Genomic DNA, 18,268 nt, shown 5'->3' with positions numbered 1-18,268 from the left:
TGTCATAACAATTAGAATGTTATACGCTCCCAGCTCTATGCCTATGCTTGATGGTCGAAGTGTTCTACTTTAAATCATTTAACTGCACCTGTTGAGGGTTTCATATCTGTCAGGTCTTGATAAGAAAGCTGGATGGTGTGAGGAATACTCTCCCAATCTTGTATTCAAAGTCCAAACCTCCTCACTGTTGCATGTTGAAAGGTTCCGTTGACCTTCTGTCATGTCATTGATAATCACTTAGATCTGTCCCTGTGAAGTAGTAGATAAGGTTGCAGGCCTTCACAACCCAACCGAACATCATATACTGTACGCTATTCATATATGCCTTCTTCTGGTCATCTACTGTACAGTGTACAATGTATTCGATTGATTTGCCAATTTACACAATTCTGTTCTCTCACAATGAGAGATTTGCGCTAATTTGAGAAGAAATGTTATGTTTTTAAAAGGTCATACTGTTTGTTTTTATTTGCAATTACTGTCAACTCTGGTCAATATACACCCATATAAATATTAATTTAACTTAAAGTCAATGCATCCCATCTGCTTGGGTTGAATTAAGTGTTTATTAAATGTAATCACATAAATACATAACATAATTATGCAGGCAGAAACACATGTATGTAATGTTCTTTTGCACCCCAGTATCTCTACCTGCACATCATCATCTGCACATCCATCACTCCAGTGTTAATGCTAAATTGTCATTTTTTCACCTCCAAGGCCTATTTATTGCCTCCCTAAACCTCCCTACTCTTCTACATTTGCACACACTGTACATAGATTTTTCTATTGTGTTATTGACTACATGTTTGTTTGTGAGCTACTCTGTGTTGTTTATTTGACACACTGCTTTGCTTTATCTTGGCCAGGTCGCAGTTGTAAATGAGAACTTGATCTCAACTGGCCTACCTGGTTAAATAAAGGTGAAATAATTTGTTTAACATTACAACAAATACTGTTTTAGGGTTTCTTCTTGAATACTTGTTTGCAGACTTTGTCTTCAACATAGATGTCCTGAAAAAAAAGAGACGGACAGAAAGACAATTAGACAACCATATAACATGTAGTCGGCACCCTATTCCCTATATCAGGGGTATAAACTCATTCCATGGAGGGCCGAGTGTCTGCGGGTTTCAGTTTTTTCCTTTCTATTAAGACCTAGACAACCAGGTGAGGGGAGTTCCTTACTAATTAGTACCCTTAATTCATCATTACAAGGGTGGAGCAAAAACCCGCAGACACTTGTCCCTCAATAAAATGGGTTTGACATATGTGCCCTATATAGTGCACTTCTGGTAAAAGGTAGGGCACTATAAAGGGAATAGGGTGCCATTTGGCATGAAGCCCTATAGGGATTATAGTATCACTTCTCTTTCTCAGAGCTCGAAAACAAGATTGACTTTACAACTTCCACTGTACTGATTGACGTACATACATGCAACTTCTCACTTTATTATCATGAAAAAGGCCAGAGTGTAAGTCTGAATGAGGATATGTATAAAAGCTGAAGGATTGATAGCTGTCTGTCTCTTTATCTCTCTCCTCAGAAATGTACTAAATGTATAGAGCTTCTGTTGTCTTAGGTATGAAGAATCTGTAACGTTCTGTATGTTCAAGTTGAAGTCTAGGACATTTCTCTCTCTTTTCTGTCTCTAAACCCCTCCCCCCATCTGTCTTGCTCTCACCAGGTATAACAGGTCTCCTTCTATCCATTGCTTCCAGCCACGATTGGCCTTCTCTCCCTTCTGCACAGCCACCAACGTATCTCCATTCCAGGTAACCAGTGTCTGAAGAACACACACAGTTAGCTTACCGTAGACAAGCATTTACCCAAATGTCCCACAGCTAAGATATCAGGCTGGTATCATAGACGTAACATAGTAAACAAAAATACATGAAACTCAAATTAGTATATGTTACATTTGGAATGGTTGCATAAGACAGAAGGTTACTTAAGGCAAAAACGTTGGTCGGGGTGGATGACGTGAGCGTCTAGCTGTAATTGGTTGTAATTGGTTGTAATAGAGCATCTAGTTGTAATTGGTAACATATCATACACATTTTAATTCAGAACATATCATACAAAGTGGATGATGTATATCCACAAATTAAAACATACCATACCAAATGTAAAATATCATACTAATTTGGGTGTCCCGTATTTTCGTTTACTATGTTACGTCTAACCCTGAGTTACGTCTAACCCTGAGTCCAGGCTGAAGATGTGTGTATGTTTCCATAAAGCCAGGGTCAACAACCCACAGCAGTGCTTATGGCTGTCTCTTGAATTCTAATCTGAGAGAGACTGGGCCAAACCTTTTAAGATGCTTGGATTGTGGGCTATGTGTGTGAGGGCTATGTGACCATACAGTATGCATTAACAAACTGAGAGTCAAGGGAAAGTAGGAAATGAAAACCTATAAGAAATGTAAATAAAAATGGTGTAATAGAATAAAAGGAGAGAACATGGAGAGGGTAAAGGTTAGGGGTTGGAACCAGTTAGGACGAAGTGCAGTGACACTCTGACGTGGTCATATTGGTTGTGGTCCTACCTGGATCGTCCTGTTGTCCAGTCCCTTAGTGACCTCCTCAAACTCCTCCCCGACGGTGAAGTTGACCTCGTAGTTCCTGAAGGTGCTCAAGGTCTTGGTCTCAAACTTGTCTCCGTTCTGGATGATCACCTTGGTCTGGGTCAGGTGGGCGGCGATCTTACGGGTTGCAAAGTCAATATCTGGAGGAAACACAATGAAACAACAATGTCAATGTTTAAAGATGCTCTGCTCTTTCCATGACATAGACTGACCAGGTGAATCCAATCCCTTATTGATGTCACTTGTTTCATCCACTTCAATCAGTGTAGATGAACCAGGATTTGTAAGTCTTGAGACAAATGAGACATGGATTGTGTATGTGTGCCATTCAGAGGGTGAATGAGCAAGACAAAATATTTAAGTGCCTTTGAACGGGGTATGGTAGTAGGTGCCAGGCGCACTGATTTGAGTGTGTCAAAAACCTCAACGCTGATTGAAGTTCCACATCTTTATTACGGTGAAACTAAACAAAAACAATAAACCAATAACGAAACGTGAAAGTAGTGATGCACAAACACAAAACAATATCCCACAAACACAGGTGGGTTAAATGGCTACCTAAATATGATCCTCAATTAGATGCCAGCTGCCTCTAATTGGGAACAATACAAAACACCAACATAGAAATATTGAGCTAGAACACCCCCTAGTCACGCCCTGACCTATTACACCATAGAGAACCAAGGGCTCTGTGTCCCTGTACTAAAACTGATATTTCTTAGCCCTGAATGCTGATTGGCTGATAGACCGTATAGCACGGGTATGACAAAATGTATTTTTACTGCTCAAATTATGTTGGTAACCAGTTTATAAAAGCAATAAGGCACCTCGGGGGTTTGTGTTATATGGCCGATATACCATGGCTAAGGGCTGTTCTGTATCCTTAAGAACAGCCCTTAGCCGTGGTACAGTTGAAGTTTGAAGTTTACATACACCTTAGCCAAATACATTTAAACTCAGTTTTTCACAATTCTTGACATTTAATCAGAGTAAAAATGTCTTAAGCCAGTTAAGGATCACCACTTTATTTTAAGAATGTGAACTGCACATTGAAAAAAAGAACATACTTTTTGGAGAAATGTCCTCTGGTCTGATGAAACTGTTTGGCCATAATGACCATCGTTATGTTTGGAAGAAAAAGGGGGAGGCTTGCAAGCCAAATAACACCATGTCACAATAATAGTAGAGAGAATGACTTATTTCAGCTTTTATTTCTTTCATCACATTCCCAGTGGGTCAGAAGTTTACACACACTCAATTCGTATTTGGTAGCATTGCCTTTTAAATTGTTGAACTTGGGTCAAACGTTTCGGGCAGCCTTCCACAAGCTTCCCACAATAAGTTGGGTGAATTTTGGCCCACTCCTCCTAACAGAGCTGGTGTAACTGAGTCAGGGTTGTAGGCCTCCTTGCTCGCACACGCTTTTTCAGTTCTGCCCACACATTTTCTTTAGGATTGAGGTCAGGGCTTTGTGATGGCCACTCCAATACCTTGACTTTGTTGTCCTTAAGCCATTTTGCCACAACTTTGGTCATTGTCCATTAGTCTGGCTTTTTATGGTGGTTTTGGAGCAGTGGCTTCTTCCTTGCTGATTGGCCTTTCAGGTTTTGTCAATATAGGACTCGCATTACTGTGGATATAGATACTTTTGTGCCTGTTTCCTCCAGCATCTTCACAAGGTCCTTTGCTGTTGTTCCGGTATTGATTTGCACTTTTCGCACCAAAGTACATTCATCTCTAGGAGGCAGAATGTGTCTCCTTCCTGAGCAGTATGACGGCTGCATGGTCCCATGGTGTTTATACTTGAGTACTATTGTTTGTACAGATGGACGTGGTACCTTCAGGCGTTTGTAAATTGCTCCCATGGATGAACCAGACTTGTGGAGGTCTACAATTGTTTTTCTGAGGTCTTGGCTGATTTGTTTGATTTGAAGGTAGGCCTTGAAATACATCCACTGGTTTGAGTCAATTAGCCTATCAGAAGCTTCTAAAGCCATGACATAATTTTCTGGAATTTTCCAAGCTGTTATTAAAAGGGACAGTCAACTTAGTGTATGTAAACTTCTGACCCACTGGAATTGTGATACAGTGAATTATAAGTGAAAATATCTGTCCGTAAACAATTGTTGGAAAAATGACTTGTGTCATGCACAAAGTAGATGTCTTAACTGACTTGCCAAAACTATAGTTTGTTGACAAGAAATTTGTGGAGTGGTTGAAAAACGAGTTTTAATGACTCCAACCTAAGTGTATGTAAACTTCTGACTTCAACTGTATATTAGCCATGTACCACAACCATTGGGCCTTATTGCTTTATTATAAACTGGTTACCAATGTAATTGTAAGAGTTGAAAGTAGTATTTTGTCATACCTGTGCTATACGTTCTGCTATACCACAGCTTTCAGCCAATCAGCATTCAGGGCTCAAACCACCAACCAATTTCATATATACTCTTTTCACCTTGGTTGGACAGTGAGGTGTGTATAGTATACTGTTTTGTTGTGTTCCCTTGTGTATTAGCCACCAGTCCCCCTCTTCAGTTATGAGACTGGAGCTCAAGTTCTAGAATTACTATTCCACTCAGACCAGCTCTGTTGACAATCTCATTTACCCTTTTTAAAATGGCCTTGTATCAGAAATAGAGCTGAATAAGTTAAACTGTGTGCCTGCACTGCATTGCATTGGCCACAAAGTGTCAATTCAATTTCTACCCATCTCTCTTTTTGATGAAGTTCTATTATTTACCCATCCAAATATGTTCTCCCTCCCTATGTTTCCATATGGCTGTGATTTTCAATCCGTTCATGGAAATGAGAGAGCGGCACGGAATGAGACGCCTAGGATTTTGGATTTGTTGGGTTGAGCGGGAGGGAGTTATGACAGGGAGGGAGTTATAACAGGGAGGGAGTTATGACAGGGAGGGAGTTATGACAGGGAGGGAGTTATAACAGGGAGGGAGTTAAGACAGGGAGGGAGTTAAGACAGGGAGGGAGTTATAACAGGGAGGGAGTTAAGACACGGAGGGAGTTATAACAGGGAGGGAGTTATGACAGGGAGGGAGTTATAACAGGGAGGGAGTTATAACAGGCAGGGAGTTATGACAGGGAGGGAGTTATGACAGGGAGGGAGTTATAACAGGGAGGGAGTTAAGACAGGGAGGGAGTTAAGACAGGGAGGGAGTTATAACAGGGAGGGAGTTATAACAGGGAGGGAGTTATAACAGGGAGGGAGTTATGACAGGGAGGGAGTTATAACAGGGAGGGAGTTATGACAGGGAGGGAGTTATAACAGGGAGGGAGTTATGACAGGGAGGGAGTTATGACAGGGAGGGAGTTATAACAGGGAGGGAGTTAAGACAGGGAGGGAGTTAAGACAGGGAGGGAGTTATAACAGGGAGGGAGTTATGACAGGGAGGGAGTTATAACAGGGAGGGAGTTATGACAGGGAGGGAGTTATAACAGGGAGGGAGTTATGACAGGGAGGGAGTTATGACAGGGAGGGAGTTATAACAGGGAGGGAGTTAAGACACGGAGGGAGTTATAACGGAGGGAGTTATAACGGAGGGAGTTATGACAGGGAGGGAGTTAAGACAGGGAGGGAGTTAAGACACGGAGGGAGTTATGACACGGAGGGAGTTATGACACGGAGGGAGTTATGACAGGGAGGGAGTTATAACAGGGAGGGAGTTATGATAGGGAGGGAGTTATGACAGGGAGGGAGTTCTGACACCGAGGGAGTTATGACAGGGAGGGAGTTATAACAGGGAGGGAGTTATGACAGGGAGGGAGTTATGACACGGAGGGAGTTATGACACGGAGGGAGTTATGACACGGAGGGAGTTATGACAGGGAGGGAGTTATAACAGGGAGGGAGTTATAACAGGGAGGGAGTTATGACAGGGAGGGAGTTATGACAGGGAGGGAGTTATGACGGAGGGAGTTATGACACGGAGGGAGTTATGACAGGGAGGGAGTTATAACAGGGAGGGAGTTATGACAGGGAGGGAGTTATAACGGAGGGAGTTATGACAGGGAGGGAGTTATGACAGGGAGGGAGTTATGACACGGAGGGAGTTATGACGGAGGGAGTTATAACGGAGGGAGTTATGACACGGAGGGAGTTATGACGGAGGGAGTTATAACAGGGAGGGAGTTATGACGGAGGGAGTTATAACAGGGAGGGAGTTATAACACGGAGGGAGTTATGACGGAGGGAGTTATGACAGGGAGGGAGTTATAACAGGGAGGGAGTTATGACAGGGAGGGAGTTATGACAGGGAGGGAGTTATAACAGGGAGGGAGTTAAGACAGGGAGGGAGTTAAGACAGGGAGGGAGTTATAACAGGGAGGGAGTTATGACAGGGAGGGAGTTATAACAGGGAGGGAGTTATGACAGGGAGGGAGTTATAACAGGGAGGGAGTTATGACAGGGAGGGAGTTATGACAGGGAGGGAGTTATAACAGGGAGGGAGTTAAGACACGGAGGGAGTTATAACGGAGGGAGTTATAACGGAGGGAGTTATGACAGGGAGGGAGTTAAGACAGGGAGGGAGTTATGACACGGAGGGAGTTATGACACGGAGGGAGTTATGACACGGAGGGAGTTATGACAGGGAGGGAGTTATAACAGGGAGGGAGTTATGACAGGGAGGGAGTTATGACAGGGAGGGAGTTATGACACAGAGGGAGTTATGACAGGGAGGGAGTTATAACAGGGAGGGAGTTATGACAGGGAGGGAGTTATGACACGGAGGGAGTTATGACACGGAGGGAGTTATGACACGGAGGGAGTTATGACAGGGAGGGAGTTATAACAGGGAGGGAGTTATAACAGGGAGGGAGTTATGACAGGGAGGGAGTTATGACAGGGAGGGAGTTATGACGGAGGGAGTTATGACACGGAGGGAGTTATGACAGGGAGGGAGTTATAACAGGGAGGGAGTTATGACAGGGAGGGAGTTATAACGGAGGGAGTTATGACAGGGAGGGAGTTATGACAGGGAGGGAGTTATGACACGGAGGGAGTTATGACGGAGGGAGTTATAACGGAGGGAGTTATGACACGGAGGGAGTTATGACGGAGGGAGTTATAACAGGGAGGGAGTTATGACGGAGGGAGTTATAACAGGGAGGGAGTTATAACACGGAGGGAGTTATGACGGAGGGAGTTATGACAGGGAGGGAGTTATAACAGGGAGGGAGTTATGACAGGGAGGGAGTTATGACAGGGAGGGAGTTATGACAGGGAGGGAGTTATAACAGGGAGGGAGTTATGACAGGGAGGGAGTTATAACAGGGAGGGAGTTATGACACGGAGGGAGTTATAACAGGGAGGGAGTTAAGACACGGAGGGAGTTATGACACGGAAGGTGTTATAACAGGGAGGGAGTTATGACAGGGAGGGAGTTATAACAGGGAGGGAGTTATGACACGGAGGGAGTTATGACACGGAGGGAGTTATAACAGGGAGGGAGTTAAGACATGGAGGGAGTTATGACACGGAAGGAGTTATGACGGAGGGAGTTATGACAGGGAGGGAGTTATAACAGGGAGGGAGTTATGACAGGGAGCGAGTTATAACAGGGAGGGAGTTATGACACGTATGGAGTTATAACACGGAGGATTTATGACATGGAGGGAGTTATGACAGGGAGGATTTATGAAATGGAGGGAGTTATAACACGGAGGGAGTTATGAATTGCCGATAAAGTCATGAATAATAAAAGACTTGTGGTTTTTCAACGCCATGCTGTGTGGATGGACGAGGGCCTTCTCTTTCCAGCGACATGCCGATGCCTCTTGGCAGAGCTTGGGATGGGATTTTTTTTCTCTTGAATTGGGACGATAAAAATGCTTAAAAGAGTAATCAATATTTGTTTGACGTGGTAACAAGCGGGAGCCATTCACACGAACATTGGAGGTTAAGTCGCCATGACAGAAGCTCAATAAGTAACTGAAGCAGCACCACATCATCCTTTCTCTCTCTCTCACAATCTCACTCACTAACACTCTCAAATAAAGTATTTACACTAACATTGTCTCTGACATCCCCCTCTCTATCAAACACACTTGTGCACACACACATAGACATATGCACACACACACACACACACATAGACATATGCACACACACACACACACACACATAGACATATGCACACACACACACACACACACACACACACACACACACACACACACACACACACACACACACACACACACACACACACACACACACACAAACACACTCTTTCTCTGTCATTTCCCTCTCTCGTCTCCACCCCTTCCTTCCCTCCCTCCCTCTCCACCATCTCTCTCTGCATATCTAGTATCTCTCTCTGCACATCTAGTAGCTCTCTCTGGATATCTAGTACCTCTCTCTGCATATCCAGTATCTCTCTCTGCATATCTAGTATCTCTCTGCATATCTAGTATCTTCCTCTGCATATCTACTATCTCTCTGCATATCTAGTATCTTCCTCTGCATATCTACTATCTCTCTGCATATCTAGTAGCTCTCTCTGCATATCTAGTAGCTCTCTCTGCATATCCAGTATCTCCCTCTGCATATCTAGTATCTCCCTCTGCATATCTAGTATCTCCCTCTGCATATCTAGTATCTCTCTCTGCATATCTAGTATCTTCCTCTGCATATCTACTGTCTCTCTGCATATCTAGTAGCTCTCTCTGCATATCCAGTATCTCTCTGCATATCTAGTACCTCTCTCTGCATATCCAGTATCTCCCTCTGCATATCTAGTATCTCCCTCTGCATATCTAGTAGCTCTCTCTGCATATCTAGTATCTCTCTCTGCATATCTAGTATCTCCCTCTGCATATCTAGTATCTCCCTCTGCATATCTAGTATCTCTCTCTGCATATCTAGTATCTCTCTCTGCATATCTAGTATCTCCCTCTGCATATCTAGTATCTCCCTCTGCATATCTAGTATCTCCCTCTGCATATCTAGTATCTCCCTCTGCATATCTAGTATCTCTCTCTGCATATCTAGTATCTCTCTCTGCATATCTAGTATCTCCCTCTGCATATCTAGTATCTCCCTCTGCATATCTAGTATCTCCCTCTGCATATCTAGTATCTCCCTCTGCATATCTAGTATCTCCCTCTGCATATCTAGTAGCTCTCTCTGCATATCTAGTAGCTCTCTCTGCATATCTAGTATCTCCCTCTGCATATCTAGTATCTCCCTCTGCATATCTAGTATCTCCCTCTGCATATCTAGTATCTCTCTCTGCATATCTAGTATCTCTCTCTGCATATCTAGTATCTCCCTCTGCATATCTAGTATCTCCCTCTGCATATCTAGTATCTCCCTCTGCATATCTAGTATCTCCCTCTGCATATCTAGTATCTCTCTCTGCATATCTAGTATCTCTCTCTGCATATCTAGTATCTCCCTCTGCATATCTAGTATCTCCCTCTGCATATCTAGTATCTCCCTCTGCATATCTAGTATCTCCCTCTGCATATCTAGTATCTCCCTCTGCATATCTAGTAGCTCTCTCTGCATATCTAGTAGCTCTCTCTGCATATCTAGTATCTCCCTCTGCATATCTAGTATCTCCCTCTGCATATCTAGTATCTCCCTCTGCATATCTAGTAGCTCTCTCTGCATATCCAGTATCTCTCTGCATATCTAGTATCTCCCTCTGCATATCTAGTATCTCCCTCTGCATATCTAGTATCTCCCTCTGCATATCTAGTATCTCCCTCTGCATATCTAGTATCTCCCTCTGCATATCTAGTATCTCTCTCTGCATATCTAGTATCTCCCTCTGCATATCTAGTATCTCCCTCTGCATATCTAGTATCTCCCTCTGCATATCCAGTATCTCTCTGCATATCTAGTATCTCCCTCTGCATATCTAGTATCTCCCTCTGCATATCTATATCTCCCTCTACATATCTAGTATCTCCCTCTGCATATCTAGTACCTCCCTCTGCATATCCAGTATCTCTCTGCATATCTAGTATCTCCCTCTGCATATCCAGTATCTCCCTCTGCATATCTAGTATCTCCCTCTGCATATCTAGTATCTCTCTCTGCATATCTAGTATATCTCTCTGCATATCTAGTATCTCCCTCTGCATATCTAGTATCTCCCTCTGCATATCTAGTATCTCCCTCTGCATATCTAGTATCTCCCTCTGCATATCTAGTATCTCTCTCTGCATATCTAGTATCTCTCTCTGCATATCTAGTATCTCCCTCTGCATATCTAGTATCTCCCTCTGCATATCTAGTAGCTCTCTCTGCATATCTAGTATCTCCCTCTGCATATCTAGTACCTCCCTCTGCATATCTAGTATCTCCCTCTGCATATCTAGTATCTCCCTCTGCATATCTAGTAGCTCTCTCTGCATATCTAGTAGCTCTCTCTGCATATCTAGTATCTCCCTCTGCATATCTAGTATCTCCCTCTGCATATCTAGTATCTCCCTCTGCATATCTAGTAGCTCTCTCTGCATATCTAGTATCTCTCTCTGCATATCTAGTATCTCTCTCTGCATATCTAGTATCTCCCTCTGCATATCTAGTATCTCCCTCTGCATATCGTGTAGCTCTCTCTGCATATCTAGTATCTCTCTCTGGATATCTAGTATCTCCCTCTGCATATCTAGTATCTCCCTCTGCATATCTAGTAGCTCTCTCTGCATATCGAGTATCTCTCTCTGCATATCTAGTATCTCCCTCTGCATATCTAGTATCTCTCTCTGCATATCTAGTATCTCCCTCTGCATATCTAGTATCTCCCTCTGCATATCTAGTATCTTCCTCTGCATATCTAGTATCTTCCTCTGCATATCTAGTATCTCTCTCTGCATATCTAGTATCTTCCTCTGCATATCTAGTATCTATCTCTGCATATCTAGTATCTCCCTCTGCCTATCTAGTATCTCCCTCTGCATATCTAGTAGCTCTCTCTGCATATCTAGTATCTTCCTCTGCATATCTACTATCTCTCTGCATATCCAGTATCTCTCTCTGCATATCTAGTATCTCCCTCTGCATATCTAGTAGCTCTCTCTGCATATCTAGTATCTCCCTCTGCATATCTAGTAGCTCTCTCTGCATATCTAGTATCTCCCTCTGCATATCTAGTAGCTCTCTCTGCATATCTAGTATCTCCCTCTGCATATCTAGTAGCTCTCTCTGCATATCTAGTATCTCCCTCTGCATATCTAGTATCTGTCTCTGTATATCTAGCATCTCTCTGCATATCCAGTATCTCTCTTCATATCTAGTATCTCTCTCTGCATATCCAGTATCTCTCTTCATATCTAGTATCTCTCTCTGCATATCCAGTATGTCTCTCTGCATATCCAGTATCTCTCTGCATATGTAATATATCTCTGCATATCTAGTATCTCTCTGCATATCTAGTATCTCTCTGCATATCTAGTATCTCTCTGCATATGTAATATATCTCTGCATATCTAGTATCTCTCTGCATATCTAGTATCTCTCTGCATATGTAATATCTCTCTCTGCATATCTAGTATCTCTCTGCATATGTAATATATCTCTGCATATCTAGTATCTCTCTGCATATCTAGTATCTCTCTGTATATGTAGTATCTCTCGTTGCATATCTACTATCTCTCTGCATATGTAATATCTCTCTCTGCATATCTAGTATCTCTCTGCATATGTAATATCTCTCTCTGCATATCTAGTATCTCTCTGTATATGTAGTATCTCTCGCTGCATATCTACTATCTCTCTGCATATGTAATATCTCTCTCTGCATATCTAGTATCTCTCTGTATATGTAGTATCTCTCGCTGCATATCTACTATCTCTCTGCATATGTAATATCTCTCGCTGCATATCTACTATCTCTCTGCATATGTAATATCTCTCTCTGCATATCTAGTATCTCTCTCTGTATCTTATGTCACTATTTTCCAACAGACATTAGAACAACAGCTTACCAATGGCCTTCATGATATCCTCAAAGTTCTCATTGGTGACCATCACCCATTGTCCATTGAAGTCTGCAGGCATCTTGGCACCGGCCGAGTTTGTGTTACTGTATATGCCCTGTATCTGTCTATGGGGAATTTGCTCACACACACACACACACACACACTGCAATAGGTAGAGTCAGATTATATGGTCCCAACCCTTTATATACAGCCTGTTTATGTGTGGAACTAAGGGGCAGGGTTCGCCTGATAACACTCTCTATATTCCTTATAGAGAGAAGGGACAGATGTGTGTAACTGTATGTGTGTTTGTCCATCTGTATGTGTGTGTGTGTCAAGTGTGGAGGCACTTAGCATCAGCTAACCCACTGCCTCTCAACAGGCTAGCCAGATCCTTTGTTCATCGTAATGATGCAAAAAGGAAACAATATGGAGAGCACCAGCTAGAGCAATGAGAGCTAGTTCCCCTGTCACCTGTCAATGCAGACACTAAAAAGCAATGCTGAGGAGAAGGTCAGAAGATTATTTCTCTCTTCTGAAACAAGAATAAATATAGACTAGGTTTCTAGTTCAAACACAGAATACACTGAGTGTACATTTGACTATTTTCTTCATGTTAAGACACAGAAAAATAATGGGAGTCAAAGCAACACACTGGCATTTGCATTTAACCCGCATTCTATTCTGGTTGCCAGATGTGTAGGTGCTTTAGCCAACTCCTATTCTTTAGCCCAGGGAAACTGGCTAAAGTATTACAGATCTGGCAACCAGGCTCGATGCAATCTGCAGGGAAAGTAAAACAACTTTCTGTACATTTTCCAAGGTTGTGATTGCATATTTGCCAATTAACTCTATATCTGTAAGTGGTTTGTGGTTATATTTGCTTTGACTTTAATTCTCCCTAATGAATTACAATAACCTACCGTATTTCTGACTTGAAATCCCTTCTCATAATCAATGTTGATTAGTGTATTTGTGTGTGTGTGAGAGTGAGAGCAAGAGAGAGAAAGAAAGAGATAATGAGCTGATTACTTTATCTGCCACATACAGTGGGGCAAAAAAAGTATTTAGTCAGCCACCAATTGTGCAAGTTCTCCCACTTAAAAAGATGAGAGAGGTCTGTAATTTCCATCATAGGTACACTTCAACTATGACAGACAAAATGAGAGAAAAAAAATCCAGAAAATCACATTGTAGGATTTTTAATGAATTTATTTGCAAATTATGGTGGAAAATAAGTATTTGGTCAGTATTTATGCCATTGTATGGTTACAGTAATTTGCATGGTACTGTATGTTCACAGTAATGTGAATAATGTGCATCATTTAGTATTCCGAATGTGACCTTGAGCTCATCAACACTGAATTAAGGCCATAGATCATGCATGAGCTTGGTGAAGGTTGAACCCAGTGTTATTCATTTATCAGGATTGAGTTCACTGTTACCCTAAACCACAATCCTATTCCATAAATACATGCAACCAACAACAGCTGAACAACGGCTCTGCATATATTGTGTTGTATGTACTCCTGACTACACAATTAATTTACCTGCGGGGACAATAAAGTTGTCATTTAATTCAAATTGAAACGGAGCTGTATTTCACACGATTATTGCATTTGCATCACATCAAAATAACGGTTTGACAGTTTGACTGTGATGTGAATTGAACTCTTGAGTTGCTTTGAAGGTGTCAAAGGTCGATGTCTGAAATGTTTTATCACCCCTCTGATAAGATCAAAATAACACTATTATCATCGGAACTTTCACCCCATCATTGCCACGCAACTGAGTAAAGTCTCACGGAAAGGAAATGTTGTCATGCACCTGATTAAGTGTTTCTTAAAACTAGTGCTGGCTGAGTAGCCTTGCTCTTCCTTCATTATGTAAAAGCCTACAGAATGCAGAATCCAATTACTTAACCCACAGCATTGACCCGAGGCAACCCATAAAGATTATGTGTGTGGGGGTAAAAGTGTTTTATATTATTTAAGATTGTTTTATATTATTGATACATTATCAGAAAGACAAAATCTTCAAAAAAAAATTGCTTAATCCAAAATGAGTGCAGTAGAGGGTTGATATTTATTACTGTGCTTTGCAAAAGTATTCATCCTCCTTGGCGTTTTTCCTATTTTGTTGCATTACAACCTGTAATTGAAATAGATTTTAATTTGGATATCATGTAATGGAGATACACAAAATAGTCCAAATTGATGAAGTGAAATGAAAGAAAAAACTTGCTTCAAAAAATGTTTTAAACACCTGAAAAGTGGTGTGTTCACATGTATTCACCCCCTTTACTATGAAGCCCCTAAATAACATCTGCTGCAACCAATTACCTTCAGAACTCACAGAATTCCTTTTTAAAAGTCCACCTGTGTGCAATTTAAGTGTCACATGATCTGTCACATGATCTCAGTACATATACACCTGTACGGAAAGGCCCCAGAGAAACTCCCTGTCTCTCCCAGCGATCCATTTTCATGACAATGTGATCCATGACGGAGCTGATAACGTCAAGCTCCCTCGCTTGTTCCTGAACGCGTTCCTCCAGCTCCATGGGCATAGTGTCCTCTCCTGCTGACTTCATATATTGGTCAGAGATTCTGTCATGCGTAGGTGTAATAGGTGGCAGGGAAGTCAGGCGCAGGAGAGTCAAATGGAGTGTAAAATGGAGTCTTTTAATAAAGTCCACGGAGTATGCTCCATAACACTAAATGTACATAAACACACAAACATGGGTACGAGGACCCGACGCGCACCTATACAACAATCACACTACACTGACAATAAAACAATCTCTGACAAAGACATGAGGGGAAACAGAGGGTTAAATACACAACAGGTAATGAATGGGATTGAAAACAGGTGTGTGGGAAGACAAGACAAAACCAATGGAAAATGAAAAAAGGATCAATGATGACTAGAAGACCGGTGACGTCGAACGCCGAGCACCGCCCGAACAAGGAGAGGCAACGACTTCGGCAGAAGTCGTGACACCCAGAGTCTCCAACACCACTAAGCAAGGGGCATCACCAAGCAAGCGGCACCATGAAGACCAAGGAGTTCTCCAAACAGGTCAGGGACAAAGTTGTGGAGAAGTACAGATCAGGGTTGGGTTATGAAAAAAGTATCCGAAACTTTGAACATCCCACAGAGCACCATTAAATCCATTATAAAAAAATGGAAAGAATATGGCACCACAACAAACCTGCCAAGAGAGGGCCGCCCACCAAAACTCACAGACCAGGCAAGGAGGGCTTAATCAGAGAGGCAACAAAGAGACCAAAGATAACCCTGAAGGAGCTGCAAAGCTCCACAGCGGAGATTAGAGTATCTGTCCAAAGGACCACTTTAAGTCGTACACTCCACAGAGCTGGGTTTTATAGAGGAGTGGCCAGAAAAAAAGCCATTGCTTAAAGTGTTCACCAAAAGGCATGTGGGAGACTTCCCAAACATATGGTTGTGGTTGATTAGGGGTGTGTCTAGTGTAGGCTTGGCTGCCTGAGGCGGTTCTCGATCAGAGTCAGGTGATTCTCGTTGTCTCGGATTGGGAACCGTATTTAGGTAGCCTGAGTTTCACTTTGTATTTCGTGGGTGATTGTTCCTGTCTCTGTATAGTTTCACCAGATAGGCTGTAATTAGGTTTCACGTTCCGTTTGTTGTTTTTGTATTTATTAGTTATTTCATGTATCGTTCCATCATTTGTTTCATTAAAGATCATGATTAACCACCACGCTGCATTTCGGTCCGACTCTCTTTCGACAAACAAAGAACGCCGTTACAAAAAGGGAGCTTTTTGGCCATCAAGATAAACGCTATGTCTGGCGTAATTTCCAAAACCCCTCATCTCCCCGAGAACACCAGCATCATGCTGTGTGGGGTGTTTTTCATCAGGGACTGGGACACTGGTCAGAATTAAAGGAATGATGGATGGCGCCAAATACAGGGAAATTCTTGAAGGAATCCTGTTTCAGTCTTCCAGAGATTTGAGACTGGGGTGGAGGTTCACCTTCCAGCAGGACAATGATCGTAAGCATACTGCTAAAGCAACACTCGAGTGGTTTATGGGGAAACATTTAAATGTCTTGGAATGGCCTAGTCAAAGCCCAGACCTCAATCCAATTGAGAATCTGTGGTATGACTTAAAACCTCTTAAAGCTCGGGACTTTTTTTTCAACATTTTGTTAAAAATCGCACACAATTCCAACGTCCTGCTACTCATGCCAGGAATATAGTACATGCATATGATTAGTATGTGTGGATAGAAAACACTCTGAAGTTTATAAAACTAGTTAAATCATGTCTGTAACTATAACAGAACGTGTGGAGCAGGCAAAAGCCCAAGGAAAACTGTTCACAAAAAAATATATATATCCTTCCGCCAGTTGCCTGCATTGTCTATGGCAAGGGAAAATAGATAGCGAGCAGTTTACAATGCCTACAGCTTCCACACGATGTCGCCAGTACTGTCATTTGCTTTGAAGTTAATCCTTGGTCAGATGAGAAATAGGCACTTCCTGTCATCAAGTACACAGCAGGAAGTTTTGAGAGAGAGAAAATGGAGCATCATTTCAAGAACTGCTGCTATTGAATACAGATCGCCCCGTGATCAATTTGATCGATTATTAAGGTGTACTAATACCTAAAGTTGGTTTACAAAAGTAGTTTGAAGTGTTTTGTCAAAGTTTATCGGCAACTTTTTTAATTTTTTAAAACGACGTTGCGTTTTGTAAAGCTGCTTTTTCCTGGATCAGACGGGCTTCATAAATGGACATTTTGGGTATACATGGACGGATTTAATCGAAAAAAAGACCCAATTGTGATGTTTATGGGACATATAGGAGTGCCAACAAAGAAGCTCGTCAAAGGTAATGAATGTTTTATATTTTATTCCTGTGTTTTGTGTAGCGCTGGCTACGCTAATTCCTTTGTTTACGTCTTTTTCCGGTATTGCGGGGGGGTGCATGCTATCAGATAATAGCTTCTCATGCTTTCGCCGAAAAGCATTTTAAAAATCTGACATGTTGGCTAGATTCACAACGAGTGTAGCTTTAATTGAGTACCCTGCATGTGTGTTTTAATGAAAGTTTGAGTTTTAGCGAGTACTATTAGCATTTGGCGTTGCGCATTTCCATTTCCTGTTGGCTATGTGAGACGCAGACGTCTCACCTTGCCCTAAGAGGGATTGCTGTACACCAGTGGAACCCATCCAACTTGAAGGAGCTGGAGCAGTTTTGCCTTGAAGAATGGGCAACAATCCCAGTGGCTAGGTGTGCCAAGCTTATAGAGACATGCCTAGAGACGTGCAGCTGTAATTTCTGCAAAAGGTGGTTCTACAAAGTATTGACTTGAATAGTTATGCACGCTCAAGTTTTTTTCAAAATATTTTGCATCTTCAGAGTGGTAGGTATGTTGGGTAAATCAAATGATTCAACCCCCCCCCACCCAAAATCTATTTTAATTCCAGGTTGTAAGGCAACAAAATAGGAAAAATCCCAAGGGGGGTGAATGCTTTCACAAGACACTGTAGGTGGGTGATTACATTTACCTATTTCAAATGCGTTATTTTGCATATCCCAACTCCTTGAGACACCCTTGAAGAGTGGGGTCACAGCTAGGATCTGCCAACGGCAACCATGGAGCAATTAGTGCCTTGCTTTTAAGGGCACATAGACAGATTTTTCACCTTGTTGGCTCAATGGGGGTCGAATTAG

The 18,268-nt window shown here is 42.2% G+C and overlaps 1 protein-coding gene across 1 annotated transcript; it reads right to left on the bottom strand.

The window, feature by feature from the left end:
• Positions 1–547: 547 nt before the first annotated feature.
• Positions 548–12,732, bottom strand: LOC109882737 (retinol-binding protein 2-like). The gene is made up of 4 exons (XM_020474829.2): positions 12,555–12,732; positions 2,556–2,734; positions 1,689–1,790; positions 548–1,017 (listed from the first exon to the last, which is right to left on the bottom strand). Exons 1-4 carry the CDS (start codon positions 12,625–12,627, stop codon positions 964–966), a joined length of 408 nt encoding a protein of 135 aa, XP_020330418.1. The 5' UTR covers positions 12,628–12,732; the 3' UTR covers positions 548–963.
• Between the last annotated feature and the right edge of the window lie 5,536 nt (positions 12,733–18,268).

The sequence above is a fragment of the Oncorhynchus kisutch genome, linkage group LG15 (assembly GCF_002021735.2).
Source record: "Oncorhynchus kisutch isolate 150728-3 linkage group LG15, Okis_V2, whole genome shotgun sequence".
Lineage (NCBI taxonomy): Eukaryota > Metazoa > Chordata > Actinopteri > Salmoniformes > Salmonidae > Oncorhynchus > Oncorhynchus kisutch.
Note: the sequence above shows the minus strand (reverse complement) of the source record. Positions and strands in the feature narration are given on the sequence as shown.

Bases quoted from the DNA above. Each gene is read 5' to 3' on its own strand.
- LOC109882737 (XM_020474829.2), bottom strand. From the start codon at position 12,627: ATGCCTGCAGACTTCAATGGACAATGGGTGATGGTCACCAATGAGAAC. The intron at 2,735-12,554 runs GTAAGCTGTTGT...TGTTTCCTCCAG, and splicing joins GGATATCATGAAGGCCATTG to ATATTGACTTTGCAACCCGT. The intron at 1,018-1,688 runs GTGAGAGCAAGA...CTTTTTTTTCAG, and splicing joins AAGGAGACCTGTTATACCTG to GACATCTATGTTGAAGACAA.